The sequence below is a fragment of the Cariama cristata genome, unplaced genomic scaffold, assembly GCF_000690535.1.
Source record: "Cariama cristata isolate BGI_N322 unplaced genomic scaffold, ASM69053v1 scaffold5602, whole genome shotgun sequence".
Taxonomy (NCBI): Eukaryota; Metazoa; Chordata; class Aves; order Cariamiformes; family Cariamidae; genus Cariama; species Cariama cristata.
The window spans coordinates 30,654-48,308 of record NW_009602003.1 but is presented as its reverse complement, the minus strand read 5'-3'; the positions used below and the strand labels follow the sequence as shown (position 1 = coordinate 48,308).

The 17,655-nt window shown below is 45.1% G+C and overlaps 1 protein-coding gene across 1 annotated transcript in view; it reads right to left on the bottom strand.

Moving 5' to 3' along the window:
- The window catches only part of LOXL2 (lysyl oxidase-like 2), a 41,852-nt gene that overhangs the window by 23,416 nt on the left and 781 nt on the right, over positions 1 to 17,655 (bottom strand). Inside the window, exons 2-3 of the mRNA XM_009694542.1 lie at positions 15,393 to 15,568; positions 589 to 800 (exon numbers count right to left, since the gene is read on the bottom strand). Of these exons, the coding sequence (XP_009692844.1) occupies positions 589 to 800; positions 15,393 to 15,568 (388 nt within the window). The remainder of the gene's footprint in view (positions 1 to 588; positions 801 to 15,392; positions 15,569 to 17,655) is intronic.

Here is a 17,655-nt window from a genome sequence, read left to right as displayed (position 1 = left end):
CAGTAGCAGGAAGGGGGAACCTGGGCAACGGAGCACAACAAAGGCCTGTTTTATTCGAAGATTACTGGGTTGGAGCTTTCAGCACATACCAGATCTGATCCTACAGCTGGCTTTCTGCAGAGGGATGGGGTAAGCAGTTAGGTTCTGTGTTGTGTGCAGGGGATGCATGCATGTGAACAAACCAATCACACTCTCCCAGTAAACCCATCAGCTGCAAGAAAAAAAAAACCCTATCACTGGTGAAGGAAATGGCTATCCTATAGCTAGCCTGGGGAGGGAGAAAAACAAAAAGATTTCTTGGGCCAACCATCTACATCTCCTATTATAGGACCTATCAAATACTACAATTGATACTGCACTAAGTCTTCAGCCAGAACGGTGAGGATCAAACAACTCCCCTGTCTGCACAAGGAAATGCTTGACATTTCAAATATTTACACAGAAGGAAAATCTGATCTGAAGGAATGAAGCAGTTGGAGGTTTTTCTGCCTTATGGTCTCCAGTGTCATTTGACAATTTGCATTTTTGAACAAGGCCCCAAGTGTTCAAAGAAACATGCTTGTGTCTCACACAAAGCTCTGCTCTTACTTGTAGACGTTGGTGTTGTATTTCCTCTCACTCGGAAATCCAAACATGCCACAGACAACTCGGGAATTTTTCATGGTCCAGTGCTTGTCGCAAATCTGCTTCCAGGTCCCTTCGTCTTTCACCTCCACATAACCCTCTGTGACAGGCACTCGCTTGCGGTAGGTAGCAAGGATGGCACGGATCCTTATATCTTCCACCTGGATGTTCATGTTCTGTAAGCATAAAAGAAACACAAATGACGCTGGCTTGCAAGGAAGCTGGTTGTGTAGCTTCAAGTTGGGCAACAAAACCCAGTTCTGTTCAGGGTTACGGGTGAACAGAGGGAGGCAGAAAGGAAGAGTTGTTTGGGAAAAGACACAATAGGGAAGCAAACCTTTCCACCTTGTGCAAATCCATCCTCCATCCTGAGAAAGAGGATGATTTCCTCATTAAATAAAGGCATTATTTTACAAATGGTTAAGTAACAAATCTCCTATGTTACTTATATTCATTGAAGTGCTTGTCTCGAAGCACAGTGACCTTAATTTAATCTCAGCTACTATGGAAGTGAACCAAGCTCAGCTTTGCTAGGACCACCTTAATGCTGGCAGGGTGCAGGGAAGTGGAAGCCCTGGTAGGGAAGGACGTTGGGGCTCTCATCAAGCAACCGAGCATCCCTTCCTCACCCGGCCTGGGCAATTGCCATGAAAGCTGGGATCCCAAAGTGCTGACATCGGTATTTCACCGCTTCCCCAAGCTGAGTTCCTCCTCCGGCTGAAGCGTTACTTGGGACAGCAAATGAGTCATGAAGGATGAATGGATTTCACATTTGGAGCCTACGTGAGGGCACTGCACAAACCAACCTTGCAGGGACCCAAGCCCAAAAGCAAAGGCTGACTGGAAAAAAAAAATCCGCTGTGGCAAGCAATTACAAAAGAGCTACTGAAAATTTTATAACCTGTTTCCAGAAGACCTTTTCTTGTCAAAAATGTATAAGACCACGTGGTTCTGCTAACAGTTACATCAGAACTGAGGAATCCTCCTCTTGCTCAAATTCAATCACTTGGAAAAGAAAAATGCCCAGAGCTTTAAAGAGACACAGGCCTCTGGTTACCGAGCGGCGGCACACAGATGTACTGAAGTCAGGGAGATCACAGTAGGACATGCAGAGTCCTGCAAATTACACGTGGCGCATCCATTCTCCAGATGCTTCATCAACACTGATGCAACTAACAGACCCTGGACAAATGGAAACCAACTGCAGAGAAAGAGCCTGCTGGGGCAGGGACAGGGGCAGGCATCTCCTCCTCAGCCACAGCTCTGCTACTGCTCTGCCCACATCACCTTGGGCAAGTCACTTAAGGCTTTTTTTCCTCCCTTCTCTTTTCTTCTTCCCCCCACCCCTCCTTTTTTTTTTTTTGTTCTCTACATTTACCACCCAGTTTTACAGCAAACCAGATCACCGATTCCTCCTTTCACCTTCAGGAATTCAGTCCTCCAGCAACTCGGCTGGACCCTAGAAAACAGGACCTTGTGATTTACCCAGTAGGATAGCGTTACTCATACAAGGTTTACAGTTTGGGCTTACATTTTGAAAGATCTCGTAGCCCTCAAGAAGAAAAAAAATAACCACAATGATATTCAAGTTTGTTACATCTGAGGTGCTCAAAGGGTCCAATGCAAGAACAAACTTGTACACCTCCTGTGCAGTCTGGGAAGTCCATTTGCAATACAAATTTGGCAGACTCTCTTGAAATACTGCATAGCTTTTGACTACGTGCTGTCAGAAAAGTACCAGAGCCTCTGTGCATTGAAGGCCTCCCCAGGCTGGCTTCCAAAGCCTGCAACTCACTTCTTTCCCCTGGTACAGTTTATGAAATGTTTCCAGCTCTTCACCTGATGGAGAAAGCGTGTTTACCTGGAGCTACAGGCCAGTGCTGCCTGAGAGAGCACCTTGTTTCTCTGCTCCCTCTACCTCGCCGTAGTTTCTTCACCAGGAAACAAAAGGTAATTGAAGCCTTAAATCCATTTGGAAAAAGCTTTGACCGCTGAAGATCTAAGTGTTTTTAATAAAAGCCTATTAAAAGAAGGATTAACCCAAAGGACAGAGCACCAAAGCTTAAAATTGCACTGGAAAAGCACATGAAAAGATAGAAACTAAGGAGGAAATTTGCACTGACAGCTGAGAAAGTGGATGAGACAGTCTAAGTGAGTTTTTCCATCAGTGACTGCAGGATATATACCCAAAGGACAGAGCACCAAAGCTTAAAATTGCACTGGAAAAGCACATGAAAAGATAGAAACTAAGGAGGAAATTTGCATTGACAGCTGAGAAAGTGGATGAGACAGTCTAAGTGAGTTTTTCCAGTGACTGTAGGATATATCCACCCTATACAAAACCCAAAGTACGTTTGCTATACGTAGTTATGTCAGTATCAGCCCTACTGCATATTAAAGCAACTGAAATGGAACATTTTCCCTGACTAGACCTGACATCAGCAACGTGCTAAAATCCACACATGGTTTTCACTTGACAGCCACTTCCATTTTGCTTTGCAGACAGTCCTCGGCATGACGAAGAGGAGCAGCGTTCCGAACAAAGTGTGATTTCACATTCAGGAACGATGTTCAAGCTGCCCGTGTTTTAAGAGCAAGCCACATGACGGCAGTTGCTAGCCCCATTTGAATCGTGCAGAGTGTCATTCCAGATGTTAAACATCTGCCTGATGCTTCCACCGCAAAGCGGCGGAATCATTATTCCCACGCTGCACCTATTACTCATCGTTAATACATCGCTGCTGTCTCTACTGCCCTATCAGAGGTCTTCAGAGATGGAAGGTGGTGACAAATCTGAAAAGCCTCCAAGGTAAAGAGAGGAGTCAAAGGATGGGAGAAATCTTTGCAGACTGAGAAATAAGGTGCAGAGAGAGAGCAAACTGCTCCTCCAAAGATCAGAAGGGCAGGAAATCGCATCCAAGTATTCTGAGGCCCCTCATGAAGATCCCTCCTGCAGCAGCGAACCTCAGCCAAACCTCTAGCACTAAAGCACTCGCATTTGGGTTTTTTTTTCCTCTTTCCCACTCCACCAACCTAGCAGGAGCTGTGTTGCACGAAAACAAAGATGTGCAGCCTGTCTCTGACAGCTGTCAATAACAGATGCTGAGGAAAGAGCACCTGAACAGAGCAACGTGCAGCAATTCTTCCCTGCTGTATTCCTGCAGCTTCTGAGCATCTGTATCTCACAGATTTTCCAAGCCAGAGGGTATATTTTAACGTTCAAAAACTCTGGAGGGATTTGAGAATCCTTTGCTGGGATTTATGGTATCAGAGCAACAGGCAAAGAAAGAAGCCAGTCCACTGAGTCAGAAACAGAGAAAGAGAGAAGTCATAAAACTGCAAAAAATAGAAACTCTCAAAAAAGAGGAAAGCTTGGGAATGCTGTTAGGGACCTGATGAATTGCCTATTATTTTTGCAATTAGCTCAGCAGCTTAGCAAATAAACCCAGGTTGCTATGTCTGTTTCCAGAAGAGCTCTGACCAGTGCAGGAGTGGCGATGCTGGAGTCCCAGTAAAGGATCCTGGAGTGCCCTGACCTAGCGCAGTACCCGTGACTCGGTCTAGGACTCGAGATGCCTGCCTTTCCTACTTCCAGGCTAGGTGTTTGGGCATGTCTTTTCTACTAACTGATTGGACCGGGTTGTCCTTGCTGGTCATTTTACAGAAGTCAAAATTAAAGTGTAAATTGAATGGCTTGCTCTTGGACTTGAAAAAAAACATTGTCAGAGTCAGCATGATGCCTCAGGCACTGCAGGCTCTGGTACAGAGGTCCCACAACACATCTCTCTTCCCCCAGAGATGTTGACACAGACAAAGAAAGAAATCCTGCTCTAACTTGGGACACTGTTTAGTGAATCCAACTCTTTTATCATGGTTTTTTTCCTGTATTCGCCAAGGAAGAAAAAAAAAAGTGTGCAAACTAGCGAGAAATAAGCCATCATTTCATTCCCTCAAGAGTATTTCAACCTTCAGATAGCTATAGCAGACCAGCACGCAATGACATTTTCATGATCTGTCTGAGAGCAAAACCAACCCATATCCATTCCCCTTTCTGCTTGCCGAGTAGGTTTAGAGCAGAGAATTATTGATATAGTAACTCGAGAGTTTGCACTGAGTCTGAACAAACAGCAAAACATCCAAGAAGAATTCCGCATTCTGTAGACCCCAGCTTTATATTGGAAGATTAAAGAACAAAGGATCAAAATAAGTATACTATAGGTTTCTCGAGGAGAAAGGACCACGAAGAGCTTTCTCCCAATGACTCTTTGCAGATTTGAATGGTTTCCTTTCACTGCAGAGTTGCTGTTACGCTGGGAGTATTCAATAACGCAAATAACAGCAGACATATTTTATCTTCCAACCCCAACGCGTAGAGCAGCTGGGCTAATGGTGAAAACAGAGTCCACAGAAAAATCAGAAGCAAACAATACTTAACAGCTAGAGCAGACTTTTAAATCACCCTCTCCATACTTTATGTACACGTGGAGACAAACGCCTACAACGCGCTGTCGTATCAACAAGGAAACCTCATCTCTGAAAGCTTTACTTATGCTCACGTTATAGCCAGACGCTGAAGCTGCAAGGTAGACTGGTAAATCCTCCGAAGGATATCTGAGGATTACAAAGCAGGTATCTGCAGACAACTCGGAAGCTGAATGCACATCTGCCAGGCTCCCACCTCAGGTATCAACCATAAAGTAGAGCCTTCCAACAATATTTCAGGAGCCAAGCAGTCATTCACCGAAGAGCAACGCTGCCTCTAGGAAATAAAACTGTGTTGACTGCACCCCAAATTATAGGTATGGAAATAAGACCCAAAGCCAATGGGACATGGTTTGCTCAGCCTGAGGTTGAGGAACACAAAGCAGGGAGGGAGGGAGAAACCTGCACAAACCCACAGCTCAGCTCCCTTGATACACGGGAAAATGCTGCTGGGGATTTCTAGCCACAAAGCGAGGGAAGAGTCCAAACTCAGAAAGAGTTAACTCTCATGGCTCAGGCATAATAGTCCTCCCCTTCTCAGCTAGCCTTTCGCAATTTCCACCTATTTAGGCCAACAGCTGTGGAGATGTATGTGCCAGTCCTTTTCCTTTCCTCCTCCCTCCACAAACTCCCAGTCTTAGAATGCAGCTACTACCATAATTCAGACCTGGATCTCCAACCTCTCCTTTGCTTATGAAACAATCCCACCCACATACTTGAGGTTGAATCAGCTCTTGCCTTTGCTTTCTGCTCTCCAAAACGCTGCTAGTTCAGAGGATGGCGTGTCTTGCATTGCTGACCCCATGCATGGAGTTTGTGGGTCTGCTCCATCGCTACTGACCTCATTCATCAAGCCACAGCTTCACTTTCATCAAATACATCCATTCTGGCACAGACGAACTCCATTAAGGGAGCAAGCACAGAAGCAATAAGAAATCCTGAGCCATTTTTCCCCTGCTTGAGTTAAGCCTCCTTAGCCTTGAAAGGTGTGAAGAAAGAAAAAGCAAGAGAAAGCTGTGTATGGAGGGCAGGGGGAGGAAGTGTAGTACATCTATTCCTAGATTCAGTGCTCTGGCTTCCACATCAACTTGCTTTTCACTGGAGCCACTTACTGCATATAGTGGTATAAAAATCAGACCGAAGCTACAATAACTCTGAGGTCTGAGGCTGATGAGATCCTGCTCCGTTCTGCCACAGATCTCCTGGGTGATTTTAGCCACACAAACTCACTTTCCCATCTCCTCCCAGCCTTTTGCTCGCACTTCCTCGCCCCTTCTGCAAAGGGAAGGCAATGCTAAGTCCATCTCACATGCTCCGAATCACAAAGCCTCCGCAGCAAGGGCTTCACATCCATATTTGCCCAAAGCAAAGACAGGATTTTGGTTGGGATGTCCAACGTTACTACAATCTAAATTAGTATGAAAACAAGGGGAAAAAAAAGTGTCAAACTATTCTGGGTGGGGCCATATTCCCCTCTAGCCCACTCCTTTCCTCGTCAACAGCCACATCCAAAACCTGCACTGCTGCTCCTCTTCAGTCCCGGACACAAAAGCCCACCACAAGCCAACATGCTGCACTGTTACGAAACCAAAAATCTCAGCTTCAGAAAGCTGGGGCCTGCCCAGAGACAGCAAAAAGAAAGGGGTTTGTTTTTGAGCTTTCACAAAAGGATTCCTGGCTCAGAAAGTTTTCACATGAGCCTCGGCTGCTTTTGTTTCCACTCTCTGAACCAAATGCTTCCCCCATGGCTTCGGATCTGATTGCAAAAACTGACACAACTTTCATAACGTTTTCTTTCACCTTTTGCCATCTGTTTTGTGTTGGCTGAACAATGATGCCCAGGACAGCATGCTTGAGTCCTCCTCCACCGCCCGAGCTCAGCAATACCCCTTCTTCTTGCAACAGCCCTGAGGATGCACAGGATCAGATCCCGTTCCTAGAAACACGACTGCTACTTCACAGACTACAGACACTACCCTGGTTCTGAATTACAGGCTCCCGGTCAAGCCACAGCAGCTGGGATTTCAGAGGGGCTCTTCAGAAGAGCATCTCAACACTCACTTCAAACACACGCCCACGCGCTCAGTGACGACATTAAAAATCCAGCTCCAGAACTACATGGGACAGGCGGGTCTGAACAGCTATGGCTGTCTGCATCTCCCCTACAGCCAGAGAAACTACTCAAATATAGGCAGAAAGGGAACCGGAATGAAATTTAGCTTCTGTGTATTTTACTTTTTTTTAAAATATTTAAAAAAAAAAAACCACAACATTACCATGAGTGATGCTAAGGACTGCAGAGCAGGGGAGGGGAGGTATTCAGTGCTAGCTCTGGCAGCTATCTGGTCCCCAGGTCAGTGTACAGACAGCTTAGGCAAAGGCACATTTCTTACCACAAATCCTCAATTTAACAAATGCACGGAGCCTGTGTGTTATCTCTGGCTCTGGCTAGTCCATATTCGTTGCTTTCCTGCTTTAAGATTCCCCGTGATCCACTCTAACTGCTCCTTCCTTCCTTATGCCCAATGTATCCCACTGCCCCTTAGATGCAAAAACCTATTCATATCACCATTTTTCATTTACAATGAAACTCCAGGATTACACGGTTTCCCAGACACCAAGACATTAAAGATGCAACTTGGACAAGAAGTAAATTGATTTTTTTTTCAATAAAGAACACAATATGAAATTTTTCCACATGGACTTTGTTCCTCCCAGAGGCATCTTCTCTCCTGCATTTAAACCCTTTGCTTACTTCCACTGAAGTCTCAGCTACCAAGTCTTTTCCCCTGAAGGTGACTTTTTAAAAAGCTCTCTTTACATACACAGGAATGGCTGGAAACTGTTTTGATTTAAACATCTGGAGCTGCGCTTCAATCACTAACAAGGTCCCAGCTGTTAAACAAACATGGTAAAATAGATGCTGCACGACAAAGATGGGTTGCCTATGGGGGACAGCAGTCCCCTGGGAACATTATGCTGTATTGGGCCGCAAGCACTTTTTGTTCTGGGTTTGTGCAGTACAAAAGGATAAGGGATGAGAGCGCAGTTCAGGATTTAGGGTCCAGGAGCAAATCAGTGCAGATTATAAATGACAAAAGCCGAGGCCTTTGCTAAGCTGTGAAACGCTTCAGCGGGAGCCTTGTTGATTGTCAATGCAATGCAGGCTAACGGAAAGCACTAGAGAAAAGAAACGCTGGTGACAGGAGCGAGCAAGAGAAGGCAGGAGCACTGAACCCTGGAGATGTTTTGGCATGGGTGCGAGGCTCAGCTTAGGATAGGATGCTGCTCCATTCTGTGCGCATCACGGTCCGAGGGTTTCTTGACGAGCAAAGTTTTTACGTTCTCCGTTTCCTTTTTACTGAGCTGTTTTAATGGCAAATCGGATCAGGCGCTGCAAGCTAGCCAAATTTACTACCCGACCTCTGCATGGAAACAAGATCATATTCTGTTCTCAGGATTAGTTAAACATTGTTTTTTGTAACAGAGAAAAGGTATTGCATCCAGCACAATGGCTGTCAGCTGCTCAGGCCCCAGATAACGTGAGTGCAAGGAGACAAACATGTTAACTGTCCCCGAGGAACGGCAGCAAACCAGTATCAGCCTTGCTGCTTTCTCAGCCCTACCAGTTCCATAGCTCATACCTCCCTGCTCTCCGCCCAGCAAACCCAGCACCCTGACACGCCACAAGCCATCACAAACCAACCATTGAGGCAAGCAGTCAGAAACTATCACACACACTTTAAATTATAGCACTAAAGAAACACGGTGGCTTTCCCCAACAGCAGCTTAATTAATATTTGTCTGGAGTTAGCTCCAGAAGAGATGCTGAAGACCCCTTCAAAGCATCAGCATTTGTGTTACACATGGGCTTATGTTTAGAGAAGTAAACGTTTACATCAAAGCAAAACAAATTATAACACTGTTGTCATAACAAACAGGCAAATAAACATTTTATTGTCAAACATTCTTGAGAACTGGACCCTCAAGACATAGAGCTCAAGTCTGAGATGGTGGTGACTTAAGTTGCAACTCCCCACAGTACTGAGAGAGTCTCCATCGATTTGCACGGCAATAAGCTAGAGAAGAGGAAGATTTATCTGTGTGCCAAGGCACAAACAATGACCCTGTCCTCCTCTCCTCCTTATATCTTCCAGCCACCAGCAGCTCAGCACACAGGAGCATTTTATATGGCCTCATCCACAGAGCCCCAATTTAATGGAAAGCTCCTGAGCGGGACTTAGCAGCACCTTTTCCCACTGGTTAAGAAACTTGGACAATATAGTTCAACCCACTTTTAACCTGGCATAACCAGAGCCTTTGAGGCACTAGGCTCTGAAGTGAGATTTTTTTATTTTTTATGCTTCACATATACCCAGAAGGGAAAAGGAGGACGGAAATAGCAGCACAGCCTGGTATGTTTAGCTAGACCTTGTCTGCCCACCGTCTGGCCAAAGCTACAGTCTAGTCTCAGGTACCAGATCTATTTGTGAACTTGTAATGGCTGCAGCAATTTGATATATTTAGAGTATGTCCTATTTGAAACCTGCATGTGTACCCATAGAGGAAGAGGGTGGACAACAAATATTTTGTTAAGGATGTTTTGGGGAATAGGTTGAAAAAAATACCTATCGTGCATTTATTTAAGAAATATATTAAGAGTAGGAGTTAGTTACTGTGGTCTTAAAATTGTTGGTCAATCCAGTAAGGCAGTCGCAGGTGGGCCTGTGCTGCATTTGGACAACACAAAGTGGCTACAGGTACAGTCTGAAAAAGCAGGGACGGCATTCCCGGCTCATGGTTTTGTGAACACATGTTCAATCATTTTGATTTCAGAGCTTCTGGCATCCTGCGAAGACTTAAGAAAACATTTGAGACTGTGCACACATTTAAACTGCAGGCTTTGGCGCCGTATAAAGAAACCTTAAGGCAGGTCCACGCTACCCACCTGACCACTTTCAGACACTTGTGAACTGCTAGACAAGAAACCACCAACAGTCATCCTGCACCCTCTGCATTGATTTTATCCTGCTCTTCGTACCTTTTGCCGTAGCATACCAGGAGAAGGAGGAGCACAGCTCAGGACAGCCTAGATGCACAGATTTTGCTCCCAGCTCTTTTCCTCCACTTATCTGTGCTTTCAGGTGAGTCACTTAGCTCCTACAACCTGGCCCTTGCCGGCTCACCCTGCCCCACTGCACGACAGATACAGGGCTTACTTGGGGCAAACAGGCAGCGCAGGGCCCCACGTGCTCAGAGATCTTTGCCTAAAGCAGCAGATTCCACTTGTTATATTTTACAAAGCTTGAATTATTACAGTTCAGCTTGTGTATTTATAGCACTTACTGTCTGTTCCTCCCAAACTCCATCAGAGAGTCAGCAAGTGGTTTTTGTGATCTCAGATATGCCTTGAGCATTTAAAACCAACATGATTAAACTTTTCCTTTGAGCTCCCAAGACACCACTCAATGTGCCTGCCACATTGTAATGCCTACAAGAGTTACCATTATAAGTAAAGTGGGTAACGTGCTCTGCCATCATGGTTAGACCCAAGTTGTACATCAAACCACTAATGTGAATCGGAGTACACAAAACAGAGCTTTTACTCCAGGCTGTGGCTTAAAAAGAAGGAATGCAAGCAAAATCAAACTCCAAGTTACACAATGGTGTCATTTTAACAACAACTTTGGCCCAAACATAGTGGATGTGCAGATGCCTCCGTGGAGGACTGAAGCAAGCAGGTTCAGCACCAACTTCGAGTTCCCAACCATCCACACAGCTGCAAGCAGCCTTTACATTCACAGACAACTACTGGGTTAAGCCATGCTCAGCTACATACTTGCAGCACTTCCAAGCACAGCTACTGCATTTTTTTTAACCCTTTCAGGGTGTGCAGCTTACCCTCACAGAGCTGGGGTCTGCAGAAAGAGAGAGGACATGATACCAACAGGATACAAACCTGCTGTTCCCCCTCCTAATGCTCCTAGAGGCAAACAAGTAATAAAAAAGTCAAACCACAAGCCCGGCTCTCTCCGTTAATGAGAAGCTGCCTGCGTATTTAGTCTACATACTTTAAAGAGGAGGGGGAAAAGCCCCTCTGCAAAATTCACTCAATGGCATTACACTCACGTCAGCATTGAACAAACACCGCTCTCCTAGCTTTGAAAAGGTGAGCAACCTTCAGTGTTTACACAGTCACCAAGCTAAAGGGGTATCAGGCTAATTCTGATCAGCCAGCAGCCCATGAAAGGGCTCTCCTGCTATGCACATTCATCACCCTCCAAGAAATAATCCTTTGAACAAGTCCCAAGGCTAAAAGCTGCAGTAGTTGTGGAAAATAGCAAGCAAAAACGATGGGAGTTTCTCTGCCCTTTAGCAAGAGACTGATGGATTTCAGACCTGCTCCAACCTTGGTCCTGTCAGGAGAGTTAACCTCTTCCTGCCCATCTCCCATCGTCTTATCACAGATCTTCCATCACTCACCCTAGACTGAAATATTTCACTTTGGCCTGTGACCAGCAACCAGAAGCGAGGGTCAGGCTCTGCCCCTTCCCAACAGAGCAGGGAATGGAAAGGCTCAGGAACAGGAAGAGATATGACGTAACCCTCAAAATATGAGCTGAGATGGGAAAAGATCTGTCTGAGCATACACGTATATAAGCAAAGCGGTTTATGGTGATGGAAAATTTCTTCCTATACTACTTATCTGCAGCATTTCCAAACTGGGAAATGGAGGTATGTACGTTGTCCAATAAAAATAAACTCAGCTCGAGGGCTATCGTGTTGCTTTTAAAAGAGTGTGAACTCTCTGCCTGTCAGATTTGAGGAAGCAAGGCCAGATTTGAGCAAATGTCAATTTGCACAGCCCCTCTGAGCTGGAGTTCCATCAAAATGAAGTCAGATTTTGTCTTATACCTACTGGCTTTCCACATTAAATCTTAGCAGCACTTGGCAGCCCCAGAGAACTTAGCACTGTAGCATCTTTAAGACACTTTCTAAATGACGAATTTAAGATGGTCCATCTGTGCCTGGCAGTGGGAACACACAGAGCTCCCTATTACAGGCAAGGGAAATCTAAGTGTGATGGCACACGTTTGGCGACGGGTGAACCAGGCTGCACAAAGCATGTATTTCCCCGGAACGCTTGCAACAGGAAAGCAGACCAAAACTGCTGCTCCTACCCCGCTGCAGCTTACACCCCGACACAGGGACACACACCGAAGTCAGCGCTCGCTCCTGTTAATCTGCTGGCTGTAAAAACATCAGTTTGCAAACAGTCAGATCCATCTGGGAATCATTACAGTTGTTACTAAGTAGTGTGGGAAAGCAACATTGGAAGGTGCAATCGAATACATAAGCTCCGTGCATCATCTTAAGCCAGGCCTATTTTGAGTAATGCCTGGTTTTAAAAGCAGCTTAAGGGCAAACTGAAATATCTTCCATTAGAAATCTCAGTAGGATTGTACCGGTTTAGTTCCGTCAGTGCAATAGCTGAAGCCAGTGGGACTGGCGGAGAGACCTGACCACAGCATTGCTGCTCAGCAGAAAATTCCAGGTCCCTCAACCCCCGGTCTCATTCCAAAGAGAAAACATCACTCGGGCAAGCTTTGGGCTACAGACTAAAAAGAACCCAGCAGCTTACAAAACGATGATGTTTCCTCCGATGAATGTGAAGTATGATATGCAGAATTCCCAGGCATGTTAGAGAGGGCAAAGACTTTCAACTTGCATTCACACAAGCCTTCTGACCTCCCTGTTTTGGAGTTTATGACCCTATGAGTAACCCTGCTCATCATCTTTGACTCAAACTATGTCACGCCAGCTGCTAATGAGATAAAGCAAAGATTAAGAGGAGGAAAGCTGAGAGAGGGGGAGAGAGTTTAAACATTTGACAGCTAGCTGTGACTGAAAAGTACTTCCACAATGGCATCTTAAAAATTTATAGCACATCACCTTTAGCCTTAATCCTGCCGCAATGAAATCAGCAGAAAAAGAACCCTTCAGTTGCTAGTGATCTTATAGGGGTATAAGAAAAACCAGCTTGGTTTTGCAGAGTAGAAGCAACAGTACGGTACTAAGTTCTTCATAAAATTCAGGTAGCGATAGGGAGGGGAGAAGCATGCACACACAGGCATGTCGAGCAGGGGGTGACAGCAGCCACTGCCCAGAAAATGCAACACTATTTTCTACCCCCAGGACAAAGTCACAGGGACAGCCAGGTTGACAGTTCTCAGCTTAGTGCAGGTACTTAAAAATAAAGCCGCTATTCTATTTTACTTCCCCCCCGCCGCCCCGCAGTTCAGTGTCTTCATTCACCAGTGCCCCTTCACAGCTCCTGTGATTGCTGTTACTTGTCATGTTAGCGGATGCCTTCATCCGTACATAGCTCCCAAGAGCTGCCAGGACATGGGGAATATGACTTCTCCCACACCTATTCCTCCTGAGTGATCCTGTTTATGAGTCAGGCTTCTGCTACATGAACTGCTTCAGTCTCACAATTCATCTTACTTATGTGTGAAGTTTACATACCCACACAGCACCAGCACAAGCTAGCCCTCAATTACCCAATGTGTTCAACTCATTAGTCAAACTCCAATGCTTAGCTAACGGAAAAGCAGAGCCCTCCAAAGTTTTTGTGATTAATATCTGAAGCATCTCAGAGTGAAGTGACCTCCGTCTAGACTAAAGCAGCTTTTCTTCCAGGCCTCTGTTTTGAGGATTCACTGTGGCTTTAGGGAAGCACACGTCTGCCAAAGCCATCACTGATGTTCCATGATCTCGCCTCATTCCCCAAGCAACAACAGTGCCGCTGTTGGAGGCAGCTTGGGATCCCTCGGGAAAGCCTCCTTTCCCTCCTTAACCAAGCGAAGCAAGGTCAAGGCAGGGAAGAGAATTTTAGCTGTCACATCCTATACCTGCACCCTTCCAAGGAAGCCTTCCATGAAAGGCTGAATGCTGCCTGCCCACCCATACAGTGTTCTTCCTAAACCCCCAGCAGGGCAATGAAAGGTTTGCCTGAGCGTGTTATCTTCCCTTGTCAAGTATGCTGCACTGCATTAACCTCCAATGGAAAAATCTAGTAGAAGAAAATGCTGGGAGACCCTTTCTAAATGGCTACGAAACAACTGCTAGAATAATTTTGTTTTAAAGTGATAAAGGCGGCTGTAACCATTGTTTCAGATCATGAACAAAGCCAAGATTCAGCCATGGAAACCGCACTGTGATATGTGATACATCCTGGATTCCCTGTCTGCTTAAAATAAGATTTGACTGTGGTTACTGCATAGGCTCTTTCGATAAATTTTGACCAAGGGCAACCACTCAATTCACATACTGAAACACCAGAGCATCTGAAACAAGGGAGATGTTAGCTCAGTCACCACAAATACTTTCCAACCTGAAAAGCTGAAGGAAAAAAAAGCACTCTTTTCTTCTTTGAAGAGCTCAGCCCAACTTCTTTCCAGCCCAGTATTTGCCCAGCTCTTTATTCTGCAGAAATCTAACAAGTCCACTGGAAGGTGATTCAAGCATCTTGCTTCTGTCGTTTCCCCAAGAGTCTCAACCTCAGCCGAGCAGCCTCACCCACTCACAATCCAGAACCTTTCCCCCAGTGACCAACCCACGTTTTCCTCTCATCAATTCCTTTCATCATTTCCAGTACTAATGCCCCATTCCCGCAAATATTTCCATACAGTTATCATGGTTACTTCACCATTGCTCAGCCAAACTGTGCAAAAATATCTTTCTATCTCTCCTTATAAATCCACCCAATTCAAGCCATGGTTCTAGGCCCTATTCACCTCCAAATCCAACCCTACCTGCTGACCCCTCTGTTATACCACAGACCTCCAAATTGCTCCCAGTACCAAATGGCAGGCATCAGGGGAATGACGACTCAGTAATTTGGTACTATAAACCAACAAAGTCACCTAGATGTAAGGTCTACGAGTACAGCGCACATCCTGTCTCTCTAAATTCATTCTTAGAAATATAAAAAAAAACAGTTTTCAATGTTGAAAATTGATTGCAGAACAGGAGTAATGTGTTTTCTCCTTACTTATTTTTACACTATTAAAAAAACAACTTTGAAATTCTTATTATATATATAATGCTCTGAACAGCTGAAATTGAAATCTGAAAGTTGAATCTTTAGCCAGCACCTAGGACCACTGTCAAAAGTTTGCTTTAACCATAGCATGCAGCTGGGATAACCTACAACGCATAGTAGCAGACATCCCTGTCCGCAGAAGGCTCTTGATCAGCAGCTTGCAGTTTTAAGTGTTTACCTCTATTTGGTTAAGCAATGAGTTGTCAAACTTGAAGCCGGGGATTCTCTTTTCACTGCAGACCACTCCCACGTCTTCGGTGTGTTTGCAGTCAGTTACTCCCCAGCCATTTGAAGTGCATGCTGCCAGGGTGGTCTCCTTCCCATTACAGTGGACATTGTCCATCCAAATTTTCCCTGAAGGGGGAAGAAAATAGGGGAAAGAAAGGAACTGAGACTCACAAGAGGGTAAATCTAGACTGTACTGAAAGCAAGTAAGGCTGCTATGCTCTTACTATGTCAGGGGAACAGAAAACTGCTAAAATAAGCTTGAATAAAACAGCTAAGGAACATCAATGATTCACTTCAAATACTTACTAACTGGAAACAGTTCTGCCCCACAGCTTTCCCTTTCCCTATTTGCATGGTAATCAAAAGATTACCACCAGCCTGAAGCAGCTCTCTGCCACAGTCCTGCTGACACTGCTAACTGACCTCCTCTGATGACAGCCACTTCAGAGCACACAGTGTAACCAGGTCCCCGCGATCTGGCTGATTAGACCCTGCCCTCTAATCATACTCATCAAATCATCCCTTCTGTAGTTAAAGCTTTTCTTTACATCATTTCTCATTTATCAAATCCTCGTTAAATCTCTTGTAGGAGACAGCTCAAAGTTTTGATTAAATGCCCTAACTTTTTAAGAGGAGATTTTTGCAAAAGCTTTAACAAACCACTATTGATTGGAACCTCCTGTTAGTTACTTGGGTGCTCTTTGAAAACAAATTGCCAGATCCAGTTTCCAGACTGTAATTACACTTTGCATTCCAGCAATGTATGTGCATATATATAACAGTTTTTAAAAAATTGGGTCCCTCAGAACTCACTTCTAAGATAAGCAGACAAAAATCAGTAGGTGTCACCTCCAAAATTTAGGTCATATTTTCCCCAAGAGCAGCTGAAAGCAAGAGACCCAATGGCATCTCTGAGATTTGTCTTTTCAAAGTGCTCATTTTCCCTTTCAAAACATGCTGGGCACATATGCTGCTCCCCTGCAATCTGCCCCCTAAATTGCAGGGAGTAAGGGCCAACAAGCAATTCTCATATTTTAGGGTACCAAATGCTTTGCTTGTCTGAAGAGTAACCCATCCTTTGGACAGAAAGGACTGCCTGACCTTCAGAGCCACCAGGAGATTCTGTAGCTGTTTCCCTTGGCTGTCCCAGCTTCGTTCCAGCAGCCCCAACAAGTTCAGTTGCTTAATCACCAGAGGATGGATCTGCCAGCCCGCGCCACACTCCCCAAACAGGAGGGCGGAAAGAGCTCCCGCAAAGCCTGGCTCTATGGTTTGAGCAAGGCACGATCCCCCATGCACAGGCTCTCTGCACCAGGATTTACCCAGCACTATTCTGGCGTGCAGAGAACACTCGCTCCCGTTAAATCACTTGGGAATCAGTTTCTGGTTTGTTTTCAAATGTCACGGCCTCTTTCTCACTTGGAAATCTCCTACTCTAGCCCAAGAGCCAAAATCCACAGCTTGGGACAACATTCAAGGTTTCTCATTTCAGTCAAGTCACTCTTAAGGCCTGCTTGCTCTTTTACGGGCAAGTTTATAGGTGTGAGCACTAACGAGTGGTGCTAAGTAACAGACATACAGCACGTTTATCCCTGCTGCAGTGGAAATAATCTGTCTGTGGGTTACATCAACAGCGTGCCAGGCTTCAATGTTTGCAGAAAAAATTCTCCGTAGGTCAACATTCAACTAACACCATATCAAAAGACGACAATTAAATCTGTTGAGTTATATACTATTACAGACCTATTGTCTCTCAAGCATTGTGATTTTAAGAATTCACTGCTATAACACACAAAACATTCACCTTTCCAAGTCTTTGTTCAGCACGTATTTGGGAATGAGGTGCAATAAGGTGCAGTCTGCAATTATCCATACATCCATCACATACAATTTCAAAGAGCAAGAAAGGATGTACAACTCGTGGTGAGGCTGAATAGCTTTTCCCCACCAGGAATAGCCTTAGAGCATCCAAGAGGATCATTATAAATATAGTCCTACATAGGACGTGAAGTGTGCGCGCTCCTTTGGGGTTTTATAGGCTAGTCTGCATTGCAGAATGATGCATCTGGTTCTAGAGGGGCTAACAGGGCAAAAGAATGATTTGTGTAGCACCACATAGGCACTCTGTTTAGAGCCTAAACAGTTCAGAGGAAAAGAAGAGTAGGGGGAAGGAGTGTTTAGAGGCCCTGTTTGACTCAGTGCAAGGCAATAGA